Below are 21031 nucleotides of genomic sequence, written 5' to 3' on the forward strand. Positions count from 1 at the left end.
CTCGCGGGACTGTCCCGCTTTGAGCGCTCGTGTCCCGCGTCCCACAAGAAGTTCCCAAATCTTCAAAATGTCCCGCATTTCACACTGTCGTAAAATTTGCTCTGCAACTCATGGGGCTGCTGGACAGCGGGGCACGGGGAAGCGCAGAGGTCGCTGGCAATCGTGTGAATCGTGATGGTACACCATTTTCTATCAAAGCATTGCGGGTTGCGACTGCGGTTCTTGCAGGAGAACTGACGCGCATGCGCCGTGCGCCTCTCTTCCCTAGGTGACAAAATATTGCTTGAGAAAATTTCTCACCTAAAGTAAAAAGAAATAAATTATTGTAATGAATCGTGCTGTGTCAATGCGAAAACGTTGCTGTTGAAAGCTCTTTTCTTTATTTTTTTTTAATTTGTTAGTGAGGACGACCACACAAGGCAAAACGAAACTCACAACAGTAAAAAACAACTACACAAGGTTCCAAATTTTCGTAGGAGCATGTTGGTAAAAATAAGAATTGATGGGAAACAAGAAGCCGTAAAGGCCCTGTCACATTGAGGAAACACGGCGGAAATATGAAGAAAACATGTTTCTCAACAGTCGGGAAACATGTCGGCTGTCGGCTCTGTTGCCCGACAACCCTGTCACATTGAGGAAACAGCAACACAACGTGGACGACAGCGACAATGTTGTCTCGGTGTGACAGCTTTTGGCAACGGAAACCTCGACAACTTGTGTCGGACGACACATGTTGCCCATTTCGGCGGCTGAGCGAATTTTTTTTCCAGCAACACGGCAACATCTATATTTTTCTGTACAGATAGTCGCACGAGAATACTTCAACAATAACGTCAAGCGTGAAGGGCAATTTCGAACGCGGCTTCTTGCGCGGCGGCAGCTGATCGTCAAAATCATCTGAATCGATGGCACAAAGAAGCACCCTGTCACACTGCGGAAACAGTCGGAGAACTTTGTCCTTTAACACGAGGAAAACATGTTTTCGGGGACGCTATCACATTGCGGAAAAAGCAACAGTCCGGAAACATGTTGCTGTCGTCCGAAAACCATGTTTCCCAACTTGTTCTCCGACACTCGGGGAACATCCTGTCACACCGAGAAAGCGTGTTGGAAGAACACAAATTGCCTCCTCTCCTGCGCTCTGCCTCCCTCTCTCTCTCGCCCTCGTCTGCCCGGCCGGCTCGGCTAAGCTACAAGCGCGAGCTCCGGGCTTTCAGCATCCCTGCCAAGCACGCGCGCTCGTGCAGTGCTAGCACTGTTCTGGGCCAGATGCTCGCGCGGCTGCGTCTGGACCGAAGCTGAAACGAAGTATAGGCGGCCAGGCTCAGATCCGCTGGCTCCGCTCGCCCCTTGAATCGTTGCCATTTTGGATCGCCGTCTCATCGCCGTCGCTCTACCGTAGTCGATTGATCCGCCGCGCGAACCATCTCGTGTTCTCTGGATTTGGCGGTTGCGTTCTGCTACAGGGCTAGACCCTTGCAGGATGGCATACGCGCCGGTCACAGCAGCAGCTTCTGCTTTGGTGCTTCTTTGTGCCATCGATTCAGATGATTCTGACGATCAGCTGCCGCCGAGCAAGAAGCCGCGTTCAAAATGGCCCTTCACGCTTGACGTCAATTATTGAAGTATTCTCGTGCGACTATCTGTACAGAAAAATATAGATGTTGCCGTGTTGCTGGAAAAAAATTCGCTCAGCCACCAAAATGGGCAACACGTGTCGTCCGACACAAGTTGTCGAGGTTTCCGTTGCCAAAAGCTGTCACACCGAGACAACATTGTCGCTGTCGTCCATGTTGTGTTGCTGTTTCCTCAATGTGACAGGGTTGTCGGGCAACAGAGCCGACAGCCGACATGTTCCCCGACTGTTGAGAAACATGTTTTGTTCATGTTTCCGCCGTGTTTCCTCAATATGAAAGGGCCTCAAAGCAGAAGCTGCTGCTGTGGCCGGCGCGTATGCCATCGAGCAAGGGTCTAGCCCTGTAGCAGAACGCAACCGCCAAATCCAGAGAACACGAGATGGTTCGCGCGGCTGATGAACCGACTACGGTAGAGCGACGTCGATGAGACGGCGATCCAAAATGGCAAAGATTCAAGGGGCGAGCGGAGCCAGCGGATCTGAGCCTAGCCGCCTATACTTCGTTTCAGCTTCGGTCCAGACGCAGCCCATGCTACAAGCGCGAGCATCTGGCCCAGAACAGTGCTTGCACTGCACGGGCGCGCGTGCTTGGCAGGGATGCTGAAAGCCCGGAGCTCGCGCTTGTAGCTTAGCCGAGCCGGCCGGGCAGACGAGGGCGAGAGAGAGACGGATGCAGCGCGCAGGACAGGAGGCAATTTGTGTTCTTCCAACACGCTTTCTCGGTGTGACAGGATGTTCCCCGAGTGTCGGAGAACAAGTTGGGAAACATGGTTTTCGGACGACAGCAACATGTTTCCGGACTGTTGCTGTTTCCGCAATGTGACAGGGTCCCCGAAAACATGTTTTCCTCGTGTTGAAGGACAAAGTTCTCCGACTGTTTCCGCAGTGTGACAGGGCCTTAAAAGATTTACAGCTTCTCTTTTTTATTTTTTTATGCACTGAGTTCTGCTGCAGTCGATTTTATGTTTTCAACTTACATATATTTATTAACATACGTAGCATTAAAACTTGAAATACATCCCTGGGAGTGAAAATTATTTGAGCTTCATTGCCACAATACAATCTGCAGCTGTATAATATGCTTTCGGACAAGACATGATATTGAATGTGTGAGAAGAGCGACATTTTGTGGCATGTCTTAATAAATGTCCTCGAATAGTTATTTTTGCATGATGATTTTTAACCTGAAGCTGTGGCAGGAGGGGGGGAATGTTCCTCCTTCTGCTCGTCTCGGATTAAAACATCATGGCAGACGTCTACCAGCTCGACTGCGCACCAAGTCCTTTTTTGCAGTTGCCACAGTCCAAATATAATACCGTTCTTCTCTTACAACTACAACCACAACCCCCCCCCCCCCCACACACACACACAAACAGACACACACACACCTCCGAGTCAGCGTGTCCCGCATTTCGCTAACAGGAAGGTGGTCACCCTAGTTCAGACTCCAAAACACTTACCCACACTATGGCACAGTAAAAGGGCAGAGGAACTCAATAGCATGGTAATTTCCCATACAGCGCTAACTTATCCTCTTTATAAATATTTATATTACTGCAAAAGCTAGAAGTTAAAAAAAAAAAAAGCATAAAGGCCTGTTCACACATGCAGCGGAACGCTCCAAGCATAGCGCTGACCTCGCGCTAAGCGCGTGCTTACGGCAGCGTTCACCAGCTTTGTATCGCACCGTCAAAACTGTTGCTCATGGCTGACGGCAAGTAGCTGACGGCACGTGAGCAGCGCTACATCAGCGCTTCGCTGCATATGTGAACCGGCCTTAAAGGAGCTGTGCAACGATATTCAATTGGAATGTTTTTCTCTCTACACGAGCTTACTGGCACACTTTGGACTCAAGGATACTCACACGCAACGCCATTGGCCAAGAAACTCCTTTGTTGCGGTGTAATTTCAAGAACAAAAGCGATCATTTTCATTCAATCTCTCCTTTGCAAAATTTGATGACGTAACTCGGGGATCGCAGTACACCCAAGTGACGATATTTGAATGCGGTTCATAGATTGGACCCGAGCATTGCGTGGGCACTCGACTTGGGCTCGTGACAATTGCTAGCTCGAGAAGCATTCGGGTAGTGACACGTGTCCAATCGCTGCAACGACGACAACAGCCGAGCCATAACAATGTCTCGAACTCAGCGCGTGTCCTGCGCTTTGCCAACCCCAGCGCGTGGCTATGATCAACACTGGCGGCATATAATCGGCTCCAGATCACGTGGCCGCTTGTTCTGGCTGCGAGTTGAGGAGGTGAACGCTGCTCATTTTTCTTAACTTTTTTTCTGGGACTTCTATTGCGTGGGGTGAAAAACGAACGCGTGTTTCATAGGTCATTAACGTTAGGGGTCCGTTTTAAGCGGTATTTGCGCAAAGTACAAAAATTGTTGCACAGCTCCTTTAACAGCTGCGATTTCACGACCCACAGTATCAGTATTATGTTATCTGGGTTGGAATTTATTGTTTTTTTTAATTCCCACGTTGATGAACCGATACATCCATTTTAAAAGAAACAAATATTTAACATAAATATTCCAGTTCACCCGGAGACAGGCATCAGTCGTGGTGATCCATGCTTTCCAACGTCTGCCTAGAGCAGACGACGCACCCACAGTAGCGATTATATAAATTTAGGCCGTACACTGGCAACACGATTCGATCTTCACTGAAGCACCGAACAGTACCGCATTCTTTTCCGCTAGAATTGTTTTCCCACTGATAGTATGCGACAAAATAAACGCAAGAATCTACGCCGTCTCGCGCGCGAACGTGGAGAGCCTATGGGGCGGCCGTTCTCCTATCCCCGCTTTGGTGATGATGATAGCGCGACCGTAGCGCCACTTCTAGGTCGATCTCGAGGCCAATATCATACAAAACCCCATGTTGCAAAATTAAAATCAACGATGTTTTAAATCACGATTTATATCATAGCGGTTTTGCAGTGGTAAATGATATCAAACGATTTGGGCAAAAATAATTCAAAACAATTTGTTTATATTTCCTTTTTCTGTTTATTATGATGCTTTTTATGTTTTAAATGCATAGCGGTACTAAATCAGTGCGTTAAAGTTTCCTGCTACCTTCCACTTTGTTCGTAAGTTTCGTAATGTTCTGCTCTAAGCAAATCAGATTGCGAAAGAGAAGACATTTAAAACGAGAAAAGTGACGTCACATTGAAAGGGATTTAGAACGCGAATAAGAAAGGAAAAGCAGCTTTGCTATTAACTAAAAAATGAAGCTTTTTTTGTTTTAGTATGGGAACGCCCGTCCGTCGTTGCTCCGTCGCATACCCGGAGCATGTGTTGGACACGAGGCTCGCGTCAGCACTCGGCGCGAAGTCGGCTCGGTTTGTATTGGACACGAGCCCTGCGTCAGCGTTCGGCGAGGACTCGGATCCAATCACGCGCTTCGTGTCCGAAAAATGGTGACTGCCAATGTTGCCCGATTGACTTTTGGAAAATGGTCTATTCAACTGTAAGATTTACACTCATTCCTCTCCACTGTTTCCAGCGATCGAACGGATTGATCGGTCAGTCTAACATCTTGGAACTACATTTACTGGTCAAGAGCCCCTATTGCCTATAGTGATTTAAATGAAATAAACCGTCTAACCCCTGGTTAGCTCAGTTGGGAGAGCGCTCCACTGGAAATGGAGAAGTCCAGGGTTCAATACCCGGACCAGGCAGATTTTTTTCGGTCGCGCATCAGTCATTTACCTGTGTTTGGAGATGTGTGTTTGTCCTTTGTCCCTCTTCAATTAATTCCTTTTTTTGGAAAAAGGTACGATCTTTTTTAACTGAAAAAAAGAGTCTTGAGTACACTGTCTAAGGCGTGATGTCATATAGACGCTTTACACACGCGCCAAATTACAGCCGCCATTGCTGACCTTCTCTTGTCTTACTGAGATGCCGAGCAACTGAAACGGTAGTGGACGATCCTCTACAAAGGCCGATGGTTTAGAAATGGACACAGTTGAATCTAATGTGGCAATAACCTAGCCTGCTATGGTAAAGATGAAGTGAAATAAACGAAATGATAGGAAACGAAAACTGAAGGTCAGTTATGGCGGCGTCCATGCACCAGCTGCTGCAAAGCGTCTATAGGCCAGAGTGTGTAGACATGTTCAAAGCAAGCACGATGGTTCAAACGAGGCGTTTCCGCAGATAATGCTGAGCGCAAGTTCGTCTGCTTCTTTTGCAGGTAGTTTTGGTGACGTTAGAAGGCTGAGCTCTGATTGGCTCTGATTGAACGAGAGTGGGTAGACGTCAAAGTAAGCTGCCTTGAGGTCTCTTCATCTTTCAATCAGAGCCAAGCAGAGCTCGACGTCCTGGTGTCACCCCAATTAACCATCTGCAAAAGGAGCAGACGAACTTGCGCGCCGCATTGTGTTGTCTGCAGCGTGTCTTTTGCGGGATGTCTGAGCGGTTTCGAGTGCAGCTTTGCTGAGAGGGGCTCGTCCCCTGGCAGGGTCTGCGCACTCATCACGCCCTGGAACTACCCACTGATGATGGTGTCGTGGAAGAGTGCCGCCTGTCTGGCGGCTGGCAACACGCTGGTCCTCAAGCCCGCTCAGGTGTGCCCGCTCACGGCGCTCAAGCTGGCCGAGCTCGCCGTCCACGCGGGCTTCCCACCCGGGGTCTTCAACGTGCTGCCGGGCTCCGGTGAGCTTCTTTTTCGCTCGCCACTCGTCCCTAGAGCTACGGCGTCCACCTCCAATCGGAGTCTAATGTCCTGTTCATGACTCGCGCGTGACGGCATCGCATCCTACCGCTGCATATTTCTACCTGACGTAGCCGAGGAAAGCAAAATCGATGGGGCGAAATGATTGCTGCAGAAGGCACGCGTTCAGCAACAAGGCCGACATAATGGCGCTGATGTTCTGTCAGTGCCAGTTATGTATGGGTTTCACGCAGTCCTTGCCGTGAAGGGAGGGAAGTGAGGTTGTTTCGGAGGAAGAGGCTGAACTTATTATTTGCGAAATAAAGAGGCACGAGAAAATTAATAAAGTAAAAAAAAAGGAAAAGTGGAAAATAAGTGTCCTCTCCTTCTCCGTACCTCGCCCTGGAACCGGTACGTCTTCTGTCCGTTACTTAAAATAAGTAATTGACTACAATTACAAATACTTGGCCTAAAAATAAGTGAATTACCGTTACAAATTACTTTCTATAAAAAGTAATCGATTAATTACTTCGGCACTTTACTCGATTACTTTTATGTTACCTCAAAGAAACACGCAAAAGACATGCAATTCGTTTTCCATCCATCTCTCTTCTCAAAACTTGATGACGTAGCGTGGGGGTCGCAGTGTTGGCACAGTAATTCAAGTATCGGTACTTGAATGCGGTTCATAAATTGGACCCTCGCATTGCGTGCGCACTCGGTTTAAACCCCCCTTCCCCTTTCCCGTTGGTACGCCACTGGCCCCCAGCATGACAACTGCATTTCCCTTGGCTAAATGAGTGCAGTTTTTAGGGGCGAAGCTCCTTAGGGTCTAGCCTTGTCCGTCCGGCGTCCGTGCTCACATCGATCTTGCTGGTTCTCGTGCTCGTTCTCGTCAGCTCACGTGCTCACGTGCTCACGTGGTCACGTCCTCGTGTGGACAAAAAAAATGACGAAAAAAATGCTTGCGCAGTTGACAGGATTCGAACCTGTGCGGGGAGACCCCAATGGATTTCTATGCGGAGGGCAAGTTCGTCTGCTCCTTGCGCAGGGGGTAGCGGTGACGTCAGAACGCCGAGCCCTGATTGGCTGATCGAGCCCCCCTATCTGAGTGTCGTCTGCTTCTTTGCAACGTCGTCTGCTCGCAACGTCGTCTGCGTCTGTCTTACGTTTCCTGCGACTTTCGGGAGTGCAGAGGCCAGATTCACGAAACGATCTTACGCCAAAAACGTGCGTAAGACAAAACTTAAGAACAAATTCGTATTCACGAAACAAAATTTTCGTAAGTTTTGCGCAGGTTACGGCGAAATCCTACGACAGCTCCAAAGCTGTTACGCACTTCTTACGATCAAGTCAGCATGGCCGACAGCGTCGCGGTCGCGACGACCCACGGACGTTTATTTTTCTACGTGAGCTTCTCGCGCGTCCTGACTTCAAGCAGCAAAAAAAAAGTAAAAATTATTTGAAACAGAGCACGACGAACAAGAACGCTGGATCCACAGACACCGGGGAAAAGCTCCAACGGCGACGATTCCACCGAACGCGACCAAACGAGCTGGGCAGTTAGGCCTAGCAGGCACTCCGCGACTCGGCGACCGTCTGCCCACGACCGGCAGACGTGCTGAATGGAATATGCCCGCGCGACCCTTGTGAACCCTTCCCGTGTTATACTTTGATCGCTGACCTCAATTTTAGATTAAGAGGTCAATTTCTTCCTCTTGTTATCTCCTTTTTTCCCGAGGCAACGGTGACTCTCGCCGGTGAAAAAGTGGCGAATCTCCGACAGACGCAGGAAAGGTAAAGCAGCCATCGCTTTGACTAGCAGACGTAAAGCAGACAACGTTAACTGCGCCAACCCGCCGGCGCCGTTAAAGAGTGAGGGGTCTCGCCGCACACGAATGGAGGTAAAAAGTATTTGGGAGGGAACTTGCGGACACTAAGCAAACAAACCTCGGCGCCCCGGGACACCTCGCCAGTGAATCCTTTGACTTCCCTCCTTGATGCGCGTCTGCTAGTTGTTAGACGAAAACAACGTACCGCTCGAGTTATTTCGTCTGCCCTCCCTTAAAGGCCAAGTCGAGTTCGCTCCGAAAGTCGCAGGAAAGGTAAGACAGACGCAGACGATGTTGCGAGCAGACGACGTTGCAAAGGAGCAGACGACGCTCGATAGGGGGTCGCGATCAGCCAATCAGGACTTGGCGTTCTGACGTCACCGCTACTTCCTTTCTCATGCGCAGAAGACGAAAATGAGCCCACTTGCGAGGCGTATTCCATCGCCTTAACCACTCGGCCACGACTGCGGGAAGAGCAGGGGGCGCTCAGAGATGTGGTAGTAAATCGAGAGCTGGGGATGGGGGGGGCGGGGGGGGGGGGGGGGGGGGGGGGGAAGGGTCATGGATGAAACGTTGCATGTTGCCGCTCAACGTCTATACAGGAGAGGGCGCTGCGGTCAAATGCGCATATAATCGCGCTAAACTCTGCATGCATTGGCTCAACGTTTATAGACGAGAGGGTGCTGCGGTCAAATGGTCAAATGCGTATATAACCACGTTTCATACGACACATTCTCTTTCTGACATGGATGAAAACAAACGAAAGGCTCGGCATGCTGCGGCTCAGCGTCTACGCAGACAAGTACCACCAGAGCTTCGCCCCTATCAACATCATTCACCACGTGGAGATGTGGTCAATTTTTTTATCTCCCAGCACGGAGAGCCCGGTCGCATTACTTTTATATCATTCGCTCGCTCTATTATTTGCGGGGAACAGAGGAAAGCTAAAATGCGCTCATTAAATTCCCTATCAGTTATGGATTTCTTGTGACTAACTTCGGTAGGGACCTTACCAAATAATGTAGCTTTACGGCTTGTTTTTATTATTATCGGGGACTGACTCCGCGAAAGTTTCCAGAAATGACCGTCCTTTAAAAAGGAAGACGAACTAAAAACCCATATTCGTAAGTTGTTGATTCGAAGTTGCCATGATGGCGCTCACCGCAGCAGACGAACTTTATCATGCGGAGGGAGACGACAGGGTGGCGAGATCAGGTGCGTACTTGGGCCCTTTCACCGTGATATTCAATGGGCGGATCGTGAACAAAAAGAGCTCGAAGTAAGCACTTATCGAAAATGGTTTATTTTATCCAGTGTCTAATATTTTGTCGAACCTTACACAAAGAGTACGCTATCGTTGGAATGTCGACGAAGTGTCTTGTACTGCAACGTGGGCTAAACTAGCGACCTGCCATAGATTTTTTTTTACATAAAATCTGGTTGTTGTATGAAAGAGAGTATTTCTTGTGTTTTCTCCTAACGTGTGTACTCTCTGACTGGTTACTTTTTTCTACACTAATTTTTTCGGTGTGGTCTCTTTAGTTTATGAATAACGTAGACGAGAGCGCGCGGGCACGTCATAGCGATGAGCTCTGATTCGAGTGATCAGTGAGTAGAGGCAAAGCCAGCTGCCTTTCTCTCTACTAACTGTTCGAACACGGATGCCGAACACCGAGCGCCGGCGTCTGGCGTTCGAGAGCGTTCGAAGAGTGAGCAAGGATAAAAGCAGCTGGCTTTGCGGCTGCTCAGTAATAATTGCGACGAGAGTTCGCTGTTCTGAAGTCCCCGCTCTCCTATATATTCTCTTCTCTTTCAGCTTCTACCTGTATACGCCACTACGGCTTTACTTCAATCGAGCGTTAGCTTACTCAACAAAGCACAGTCTACACTATTGCAGATGCGGCAGCGCTTTCAGTTGCTTGAAGTCACCAGGCATTTCCCCCAGATTCTGCCAGATTTTGTTCGGTGCAGTGGTTTACTAAAGAGGACACGGAATGCTTCGAACTTCCACCATATTTCCGAACTTTGGTGGTGCGTGTCACCATCTGGCAACAGCACAACATATTACCTCCTGATTATGATTCAGAACGAAGAAAACACATTATTAAATTGCAAGATCCAGGTACCAGGACGGAATTTGCTAAGAATTATTTTTTAAGACCACCAAGGAATATGGGATGTTTTTTGACGTAAATGGGGGAAACAATTCGGCACGCATCCTCGCACTCCCACAATAATGCCCATCGGCGCTGCAGGTTCAATTTAATTAATAAATAAGTACACAAAAAGTATCGGTCCTTGGAGTATCTTAATTTCTCATTAGCCTCCGAGGGTTTGATCTATGTCGAATTTTCGTAGGCATAAATTCCGCTGGCTGAGGTTTCGACATGAGCGGGCACAGTAAATGGGACGTTGGTTGTTCATGTTGGGGCCGCGCGTGCAGGCACGGTGGTGGGCCAGGCGCTGTGCGACCACCCGGACGTGCGCAAGGTGGGCTTCACGGGCTCCACCGAGGTGGGCCGGGACGTGATGCGCAGCTGCGCCGTGTCCAACATCAAACGCTGCTCCCTCGAGCTGGGGGGAAAGTCGCCGCTCATCGTCTTCGCGGACTGCGACATGGACATGGCCGTGCGACAGGTAACCGGCCCAGACTTGTACGAAACGCGTTACTTGTATATAGTGACTTTCTGTAACGAAGTAACGACCTAGTTACTTATCGAGATGAGGACTGAGTGACGTGTTTAAGTCACGTTTTGATGGAGTAGCGAGGAAAGCGCCGTTCACACACTTGCAGCCAAGTAAGACCGAGAGATACAAGACCGGTTTTTAAGCCCCTTGCGACGGCGCCCTTTCCGATGTTGTCTCTCTCCATCCTACACGGTTGCAAGCGTGTGAACGGCGCATAACGGTATGTTGTTATTTGTGGAGAGTAGCAGGTATACACTACAAGGTGCTTGATTTGAGATTTTACCCCCTTCCCCCCTCGCGCCTGTGGCTTTTGCGGCAAGGAAGCGCTATATAGACAATAGATATACGCACAAAGTATTACATTAGAGCCTCAGTTATTGCTGAATCATCAGGAGACTGTGGCTTAAAACTCTCATTTAACTCTCTATCGACGAACGGTCCCCTCATTCTGGCATTAAACAAACAGACTCGACGAGGGGCGTAAAATGTTGGCAGGTGACTACTGCTTCAGAAAAACAACACACTACGAGAAATGGGACTGTAACTTTTTGAGTCTCAGTAATGAGTAACGCACCGGGTTACTTTTTAAGCCAGTAACGAGTAAGAGGATTTAGTTAGTCTTATTCCGTAACGTGTACATATTTTAACTTGTCAACCACGACTAGCGACAACTGGATCCACTAAGTAAGCACGATTCGAGTATCACCGCTGAATTCCAGAAACCTCACTCAAACTACACTCAAACTGAAGGGCCTCTCCACTTCCTCGAGGAAGGCGCGAGGGCCGGCGCTGGCCAATCGCGAGGACGGATCCGCCGTCGCGATTGGCCAGCGCCGGCCCTCGCGCCTTCCTCGAGGAAGTAGAGGGGCCCTTCAGTTTGAGTGTAGTTTGAGTGAGGTTTCTGGAATTCAGCGGTCAGTATTCCTCGATTGCCTCGAGTGCACTGCTAGCTTGTTAGCTTGTGCAGCCCCTGGCGATGGCTAAGTTTCATAAACACGACCTCCTGAGGTTGAAATAAGGAATCTGGAAGCGCAGATGATATTTATTGCGGACTCTCGTGTTTTTTCTGAAGGACCGGATTGCTTTTCATGCCATGTCAGGTAAAGCGTCACAGTGCTTGCAACAATATTCTTTTAAGGCTGAACTCCATGGGACGAATATGCTGCGAAAAACCGACGAATTTTGCGGCGGCTTTTGTTCTGCGCGTGGAATCAACACAGTGGCTGCTACGTCGCGCGCAAAACGAGCGTGCCGTCGGGCGGCGTTCGCCAGTTATTCGTCACATAATACGGTCCATGGAGTTCAGCCTCTAGGCAGCCAAATGGCTCGAGTGACGTCACTCCTGTGCATTGCTTAACTATAGGCTCTAGGGACAACGGTAATTTAAGAATATTCGGAATATATGTGCCATATTATTGGCCGCCCTCAGCGTACTACTATTTCCATCTAGCTTTCGATGGATTGCGTTCCCAGCATGCGTAAACTCGCTTTCTACAAAATCATGTACACCACGGGCACTTCCATGCCCTTCAACGAAACAGCCTGTGCGTTGATTGTCCTGCAGGACGATCTGGTAGCATATAACCGCGAACAACGCGAGGATCATAAAAGAATTGTCCAGTAAAATTATGTCTTCATGAGAATAATTGAACTTAGTTTCCATTGCATTCAAAAACATCTTCCGATGAGTATTTGGATTTTCTGTCCTCTTCCGCATAAGTAATTCCGTTTTAAACAGCGTCCCACTGTCCAAATTGCGTCCACAAAACAAACGACGTTTTTGTTGGAAAACAGCCGTAGCATTGACGTCATCTCATGCAAAGAGTGTAAACAAAGCCCTCGACTGCTCCGCTTCAGTGTTCTTCTGTGTAAAGCACTGACACTATTATTTCCTCTCACAGCTGAGGTCCTCTCCTTGCGACTTGCGACTCTGCGAGGTAGTTCTCTGCAGCGAAACAATTTCATGAATTTAAGCTCTTTCCGCGCCGAGTTTGATTATGTCTGATATTTTTTGCGAAATCATTTCTTCCTCAAAAAGACCAGATTTCCGGAGCCAGCTCACTTCTTCGACGATGTTCTTTGTACATATCATAACATGTTGATTTGAAACGAAAGTAATTTAACGTCCGGTACTTTGCCGAAAGCCATTGATTTGCAAAAATTGGCGGGAAGTTTTGTATTACTACTTATAATTGATTTAACAAATATTGTGGGTTTTTTGATAAAATAAAAATCATATGTTTGTACTTAGGTCTTTTCTATGTGACCAGCGCAAAAATGTAATAACTTTTTCATATTACCGGACAATCCCTTTAAGAAATTACGAAGCTCCAAATACGACTACCAATAGATGAAAACTTTTATACACTTAGAGACAATAAGCAAATAAAATGTCATGCACATTCTCCTTTTTCACATCACGTGTTGCATGTCTAATTCATTGTGGGCTCCTTCTTCCCTAAATTGTTTAATACGAAAGCATTAACTGGTCCCATGGAGCGAAGCCGGCGTTGTCTGTAGCCGTTGTCTGTAGCAGCGAAAGCGGCACCTGAATTCCAATTGGCCAAAAGCACAGCGACGCAGATGCTTCGTCACGGGAGCCGGCGAGGCGTTCTAGGTCAAAGTGGACGTGCCTCAGAAATAAAACACACAAAAAAGCACAGCAACGCAAATGCATCGTCACGGAACCCGTGGAGCCGGCGGGGGTGCCGCGCCTGCGCAGTGGGGGACCGTCATCTCACCGCCGGAGCGCCGTGTGCAAAAGGAAGACGCGGCGCGCTGCTTGTAGGAATGCGCTGCATGTAGGAATACTTCCGCATTCCTACACGTAGGCAGTCTTAAGTGTTTTTGTTTGTTTGTTCTCAGTAAATTTTTCTTGCGTGTTCTTCAAGAACGTGAATGCACATTATATTTTTAGAGTTTTTGACTAATTACATTTCACTTCGCAAAGAAGCTCGCTTTTATTAACGTATATTCTCGAATTTAACGAATTATTTCGTGTAACATTCACGGAAGCCCGGGAGCCGTACGCTTTTTGTAAGCACAATGATCCCTATCTTTCACGTCTCAGTGAGTCGACAAATTCTTTCTACTCTGTCATTCGGCGCCGAATTCGAATAACGACTCTTCGGAATGAGCAATCACGGTTTGGTTGAGCAATCATAAGGGTCTACTTTGTTCTGTGAGCTCTTGAAATTATCGTAGCCACTGACCGGGTGAAGACCACGTGGATGTTTTTCCGGTGGCTCCTTCAAAACGACGCTGCTACTTTCTTTGTGTGTGTCTTTTCGTGGCGTTTGAACACTCGAAGCCGAAGTGTGCGATAAGAAAAATTCTGGAAGCAGAAAGCTCACACTGTGGGCTGGAGTGGCCTAAGGCCACCAGGTACGATGAGACGTAGCGCTCACCTAAACGTATTAGGAAATTCGTGACGGGCTCAGCTTATTCAGAATTGACACCAACATCGGCCCTGCAGTCCCGAAACCACCTCGATGGTTTCTTTATTGTACAGAGATAGAAAGATTAAGAAAACGATTGAAAGGCAAAATAGTTAGCCTGAGTGTATGGCTCTAGGAGACTACGCGGGGTTGCATTGTATGCGAAGACTATAGGTGACGCGTGTACTGGTCTTCGGTGCGCAGTCAATAGTTTATGCTTCATTAACCATAAAGTGACCTGAAGCTTTATGGTCTGATTAGGAATTCAAACAGTGATGTTGTTTGTCAGTTAATAAAAAAAATTCCGTTTGTGCCACTCCTGACAAGGTAAAAAGATTATGAAAGCGGACAGAAAGAACTGTTAGAGAAAACGCAAACCTTTTTGTTAGGATATATCACATTTAAGGTGTATTTATTTTTGTGAGTTTTCTCACTGCTTCGCGTTTTGCTTAGATTGGTTTTGATATCGGAGCTTTCCGGAGCTTTCGACGCCACTAGCGAAATATGCTTTTATGTTCTTGCACTGCAAGAGTTTCACAACTTAGTTCAAGGCCTTTTGTCAACATCCTACTATTCCGAGTGTATTGCGTGAAAGTATACATTCCGCGATTTCAATTAGTGTGGCGGCCTTTTGTGTATTTGAGGAATGGTACGGGATGTTTGTTAAAGTAAGGGCTTCCCGCTACGGGACGCCAGTGCATCTCGTGCCGTCTTTCTCTTCTTACAGGGCATGAACAGCGTTTTCTTCAACAAGGGCGAGAACTGCATCGCGGCCGGGCGACTGTTCGTTGAGGAATCCATACACGAGCAATTCGTGGAACGCGTGGTGAGTGCGTGTGTCTAAGCAGCTGCATGCCACTCGTGGACTCGTACCCATGATCAACCTTTCGGTGCTTCGCAGGTCTCTGAAACAAAGAAAATTGTGATAGGCGATCCTCTCGACAGGCGAACGTCGCACGGACCCCAAAATCACAGGTGAACCTATAGACACTTATTCCCTTTGAAGAAGAGCATGCGTGCGTTTCGCTCGGTAATGCAGTGAGGCACCCTGTCAGAAGTTTTCTCGTAAAACGGTATAGAATATGTAGTATATACGCTCCAGCAACGAAATACGGATTCTGGGGGCGTCTAACTGACTAAAGTAGTTTTTACGTATGATTCTGGCATTCTTACATTCGATAAATTTGAAGAGAAAAAAGAATTAAGTTTATCAGGAGGACGGCGGGGTCAACCCTGCCCGTTGGACTGGTTTGCTACTTCGCATTATTTCTATGTATTTATAAAGTGAATAAAAAGATTATTATTACCAAATATATACTTTTTAAATTCTTGTAATATTTGTTGGATTCTTGTTCGGTATTCAGTTCACTAAAGGCAGTGGTGATTAATTTCCTTTGTGGTAAAAGAAATAATACGAAAAAAAATCAAATTATTAAAAAGTATTTTATTAAGACCAGAGTTATTTCATTTAAATCAAATTTATTAAAATCAGATTGAGCTACTTTATATCACTTTAGATAAAAATGATTGTTTTGTATTTTGAAACGTGGCATAATGACTGATTAGGTCCTCCGATCACTGAAAACAATGCCGAAGAAAGTATTATTGTAAATTTAATATTTCAAAGTTCAGCGTCATTAATTTTTTATTGAAGTAAACCTCACAGTGAGAAAACCTTACCTGCTTTTCTGGCACACAAATTCGCTTGCTATATAATAGGATATTAAGTGACATAATGGACGAAGTGCAAAGAAGAAAGCTCAGCGTTTTGATTTGCGCAGAAGTGCACCACTTTTTGTTCGTGTTCAGCCCGCTATAAATCTTTCTTCCTTGATGATTATTTTTTAGTATACTAAACGAAAGCGTTTAGAAAAAGTAATTTATACACGCGCAGTGAATCAAAATTGTTTCTTAATTATTTTTGGCGGAAAATGTTTAATTCCAATCGCCTCGTTAGAACCGGGCGATTTAAATTAGGAAATAAATCATAATATTTGTGATGATTTAATTCTGCTTGGATTTTATTCTCCACCCTGGTTTTCTGGCGTTGTACCCCATGTCACGCTAGAAAAAACAACAAACACTGTTTGAAAAGACGTCAACAACTTCTAGAAAATTTGTTCAGGTCTGGTCGTCACTAAGGGACCACAAAATATCTTATGTGATTAGGCCTTGAAAAATCTTGTTCGGGTCGTTAAAACGTTTCTTTAATTCTCTCGGTGGACGATACTTCTTGAGTTTGTTTCACTACTGGGATAAATCACGAGAAATTTTCATCTAGTTTAAAAAAAATACTTTAGGCGAGAACGGAGGGTATTTTAACAAGCGTTTGCAGCTGCATAAAAAAAAAAAAAAAAAGAACGAGGTCAAAGATCATCTGATACAGACTTGTTTGAACTCTTTATTTGTGCGCCTTGTTTCCTGTCATGCGTACTAAGTGCGCTATGATGCTGGTATCTTCGCCTATTTTATAACTTTATTGGAATGCCAGATATCGATAAATATTTTCAATAGCAAGTAAGGTTAATACGTAGAAAACCTTAGCGATAATAATTGAGACTTTTATGTATACACACTCTACTTTTCTGCTACATTGCGACACCTGTATTGCAATAAGCATAAGGGTATGTACCGCATCTGGTCTCCACGCAATTGTAGGGGTCATTGGTATTTTTCCAGCCATGGTCGATACCCATTTAAGAAGATTGATCTCTCGTCTCACGATGCTCTCCGCTTGGCACATCGCTTAGTCAAAACGTATTAGTTTAGACATTAGTCCATTTTTACTGAAGGCATTATTGCATAACCCTACTTGCTATTAAGATACTTATTTAAGTATTCAATAAATCGATTCCAATTTCTCATTTTATGGCGTTCATTTTATCTGCATTCTCCAGAGATCCCAAAGCCGCAGTCACGCTGGCGTACATTATACACAGGACACGAGGATCGCTGCAGGCATGTTGACATGAAGCATCTGCGGAAACATATGCAGTGTGCTCTAAGCATGTCGTTTTTTTCATAAATGTGTATACTTCGATCATGTGTGCAGACAGTTTTTATATTGCCGGTGTGACAGGACAGTCATAAAAGAAAGAAAGCTGCCCCAGATAGTGCCCTACAGGTTGTCTTTTTGTATGACGTATTCGCGGTGTGAGCGTGACTTAAAAGCCACGATGTTTAGCTTGCATCCCCTGACATAGAAAAGCCTTTTGGCAGCTCGTCAATGTGTTACCATAACATCACACGACTGCTCTGCGAGCAACAAGACGCGGAGGGCGTCTGGCACCAAGGGTTTCCCCAGGAATTGAAATTAGAGGGGTGTCTAAACTTTTAGGGGGGGGGGGGGGGGGGGGATAGGGGGCGGGCATTAAGAATAGAGGGGTCGTTCTGAATTATAGGGGCACTCCGCCGATTTCTTCATGGTGCCCGATTTGCTTGAAATTTTGCTAAACTCGCCAAACAACATCGTCAAAATAGTGTCCCAAATATTAGGTCAAAATAATTTTTTTTTCACGAAGTTATTGAATTTACAATTTTAGTCCTCACCGTGTTTTTCAAACTGAAAGTCTCTACTGGCAACAACGAAAAAGTGACGTCAGTAGAAGTGCAGTGGTTCACTCTTTGGACTGTAGAATCTGTTCCCAACTGATTCGAAGCAGTTTCATAGTGTCAAATGAATGCTTTGGAAGCTCGCTCCAGTCCCCCCGCTCCAGCACGGAACAAATGATTGGCATATTCTATTTTTGAGACTGCTCGCCCGACTGGCAAGCTTGCCTTCCACTGATGTCACGGCACTGAAAAGGGCGGGTATATTTGAATGTTGGTTTTTGCATCATTTTCATTTGCCGATTTCGCAATAACTATTGTGAATTTCACGATACTAAATAGCATACCAGAAAGGGTAAAGGCCGGGGAGTCAGAAAATATTGTTAGTTCAGGTAGCTCAAAAAACGCCGGAGTACCCCTTTAAGAGGGTGCTTTTAGGAAAATCAGAGGAGGTGTACACCCCCCTCCGCCCTCCCCACCTAGGGGGTATGTAGGGAAATCACTGTCTGGCACGCAATAACGACGGGGGTCTACCTTAAACCGCCCAAGGATCCTCCGAAGCACACCCGCAGGCGATATGAAGGTAAACGCCGGACCGTCGACCGGTGCGTGCTATCAGCGCCATGACGCGGCTGCCGTGGCGGCTCGCTTTCTTCTCGCTGGCTTCGCCGAGATTAAGCGCTTGGATCATTCGCTGTTCTCAGCTCTGCTGCCACTCCCCACAGAAAGCGTGGAAGTGGGTTTCGATTTCGGCATCGCTTTTTGTGGGCGCCGTTCCCATGTCATTGCCGGCAAATTATTACAAAATTGCACGTGAACTAGAGGGGACGTTGTTCGGCATAGTTTATCAGTGACTTAACCGCTTTTTAGAGCACAGCTCTTAGGCACCCGTTTCCGGCTTGAGCGGCGTCGGCGTCGCCCTCGCCGTCGGCGTAACCGCGCGGTGCATGATGGGTAAATTTCCCCGCTAAATCTAGCGGAAAATTTTCCCCGCTAAATTTGGTAAAAAAATTTCCCCGCTAAATCTATCGGAAAATTTTCCCCGCTAAAATCAGCGGAAAAATTTCCCCACTAAATCTAGCGAAAAAAATTACCCTCTAAATTTAGCGAAAAATGTTTCCCGCTAAATCCAGCGGAAAATTTTACCCGCTGTATTTAGCGGAAAAATTTCCCCACTATATCTAGCGGAAAATATTCCCCGCTAAATTTTGCGGAAAATTTTCCCCTAAATGGGAGCCGAGCAGGAGAGGAGGAGGGCCATAGCCCCCTCTTCATACCTTCCCCTCCTCCTCTACAAGAGCTGCGCTCTAATTCGGCGTTACAGGGAGTTGTAAACGGCTTTCATTTTTTCATTCGTGAGCGAACGCTAATAACTGTTCTTTTTAATAAGCGGAAAGTATAAGTTACTTTATTTTCTCCGCAGCCTTCCGGTTTATTTAGCACATATCACAACAACAAAAACAAACTACTAAATCACATTGTCTACCGATAGCGTATGAAAGGCTCCTTCCGCAATCCTCGCGCTTTCTGCGGGGAGTAGCAGCAGAGCTGAGAACAGCGCTCGATCCAATCGCTTAATTGCGGCGAAGCAAGCGATAAGAAAACGAGCCGCCACGGCAGCCGCGTCATGGCGCTGATAGCAGGGATCGGTCGACGGTGCGGCGTTCACCTTCATATCGCCGGCGGCCGTACAACCACGATCATAGTTAGTACATGGCGGCTTACCCGCTATAAGCGTCCGTTCCGGCAACGTCATAAATATGTCCAAATAGCCATGCGGGTAAGCTAGTCATGATATTAGTACGAAGAAGTATAGCAATATTTGCATCCGTGATATTTTCAGTTTAATCGTTTCCGACACAAGAGAAGCTACATGTACGTTAAAACTTGCTAGGACTCTTAGTCGCTATGGCGGACCACTGTCACGCATGACCGCTACTGTGGTTTGGAAGTCAAGGGAACAAAAATGGCGGATCGTCGCTTTCCTAGCTCGTAGGTGACGTCACTTCCGTCGATCGACGCAGAAATAATGAGGTCGAGTTAGGTTCCCCGAGGTCGATAGATATGGGTCGATAAATGTGGTCGCCATGCATGACCCATGGAAAAATAAATCTTTATGCACTGTATGGTGCAGGAGGCACATGGAAAAGCTTCTGGAATACGTGGCTCAAGGAGAGAAAGAAGGAGCCCGCCTCGTCTATGGAGGGCGTCGCCTCGACAGACCTGGTGAGTTAGGTGTCTGTTGCACCGCTCTGTGGCGACACTGCACACTAACCCGCTTTCTGCATGGAAATGGTTCTTCCACGCGCTGCTATACCTACTAAACTGCGTTCACCCCTAAGCTGACTGTCCCATCCTGGAAGTATTTGCTCGAACGATCATACGCACAAGTATAGATGGTCCCAGCGTGCGGGTACTTTGATGTTATTTGAGCACCCTCACAGTGACGCCATTGGTTAAGCAGCAGCCGCCGAATAGCGGAAGGCTACACGCTAAGAGATCTGGACCGCCTACATTCCCGCACAACACTTGAGAGAGCCTACGAATGACGACGCTGATAATATGTGTTGACCTGAAAGGGAACCTGTGCATGGCAATAAGCATGACGTTTCATCACGCTCAGTGACATAGCGCGGAGCTTCCTTAGGTATAAACATATTATCAGCTTCGTCATTTGCCGAACCTCCTCCACAGATTGCTGAGATTGACTCTCCGAAGTGCTACGCGGGAGGATAGAAGCTCCAGATGTCTTACCGCTCATTCACACTGGAAGCGGATCCGCGTTCGCAAAGCGGTTGCGAACGCGGTTGTATAAAGATCCAGTGCAATTGCACGCGCACTCGATGACATCAAGTGCGCGTGAAATTGTACTGGATCTTTATGCAACCGCGTTCGCAACCGCTTTGCGAACGCGGATCCACTTCCACTGTGAATGAGCGGTTAGAGTGGGCTCGAGCCAATACTACCCATATATTAAAAGGTTCGTGCGTCTCTGTTTATTCACATGGATGCGTCAGTCAACGCCTTGTAAATAAGAAGGCCCGAGTGTTGAATTTTCCTGCGTCACTAAAAGAGACCACCGCAGGGAACTGATCGCGAGTGCTGCGCCACCGTTCAGATGGAACTTGTATTCAATCAGTGAGAACACGATTCTGACATCAATGAGAACACGTTGTTTTTTCAGCAAATCATTCCCTCTTTCTTATCCGCCCTGCAAGTGGG

The 21031-nt window shown here is 47.0% G+C and overlaps 1 protein-coding gene across 3 annotated transcripts in view; it reads left to right on the plus strand.

Annotated features, from left to right (window-relative positions):
• Positions 1 to 21031, plus strand: part of LOC8037504 (cytosolic 10-formyltetrahydrofolate dehydrogenase) — a 241410-nt gene that overhangs the window by 189612 nt on the left and 30767 nt on the right. For all 3 annotated transcript variants that reach the window (XM_042286777.1, XM_042286779.1, XM_042286778.1), the window contains 5 exons: positions 6112 to 6305; positions 10579 to 10772; positions 14988 to 15086; positions 15162 to 15235; positions 19944 to 20035. In XM_042286777.1, the coding sequence (XP_042142711.1) occupies positions 6112 to 6305; positions 10579 to 10772; positions 14988 to 15086; positions 15162 to 15235; positions 19944 to 20035 (653 nt within the window). The remainder of the gene's footprint in view (positions 1 to 6111; positions 6306 to 10578; positions 10773 to 14987; positions 15087 to 15161; positions 15236 to 19943; positions 20036 to 21031) is intronic.

This window comes from Ixodes scapularis, unplaced genomic scaffold (assembly GCF_016920785.2).
Source record: "Ixodes scapularis isolate PalLabHiFi unplaced genomic scaffold, ASM1692078v2 PGA_scaffold8__174_contigs__length_109621045, whole genome shotgun sequence".
In the NCBI taxonomy this organism is placed as follows: Eukaryota; Metazoa; Arthropoda; class Arachnida; order Ixodida; family Ixodidae; genus Ixodes; species Ixodes scapularis.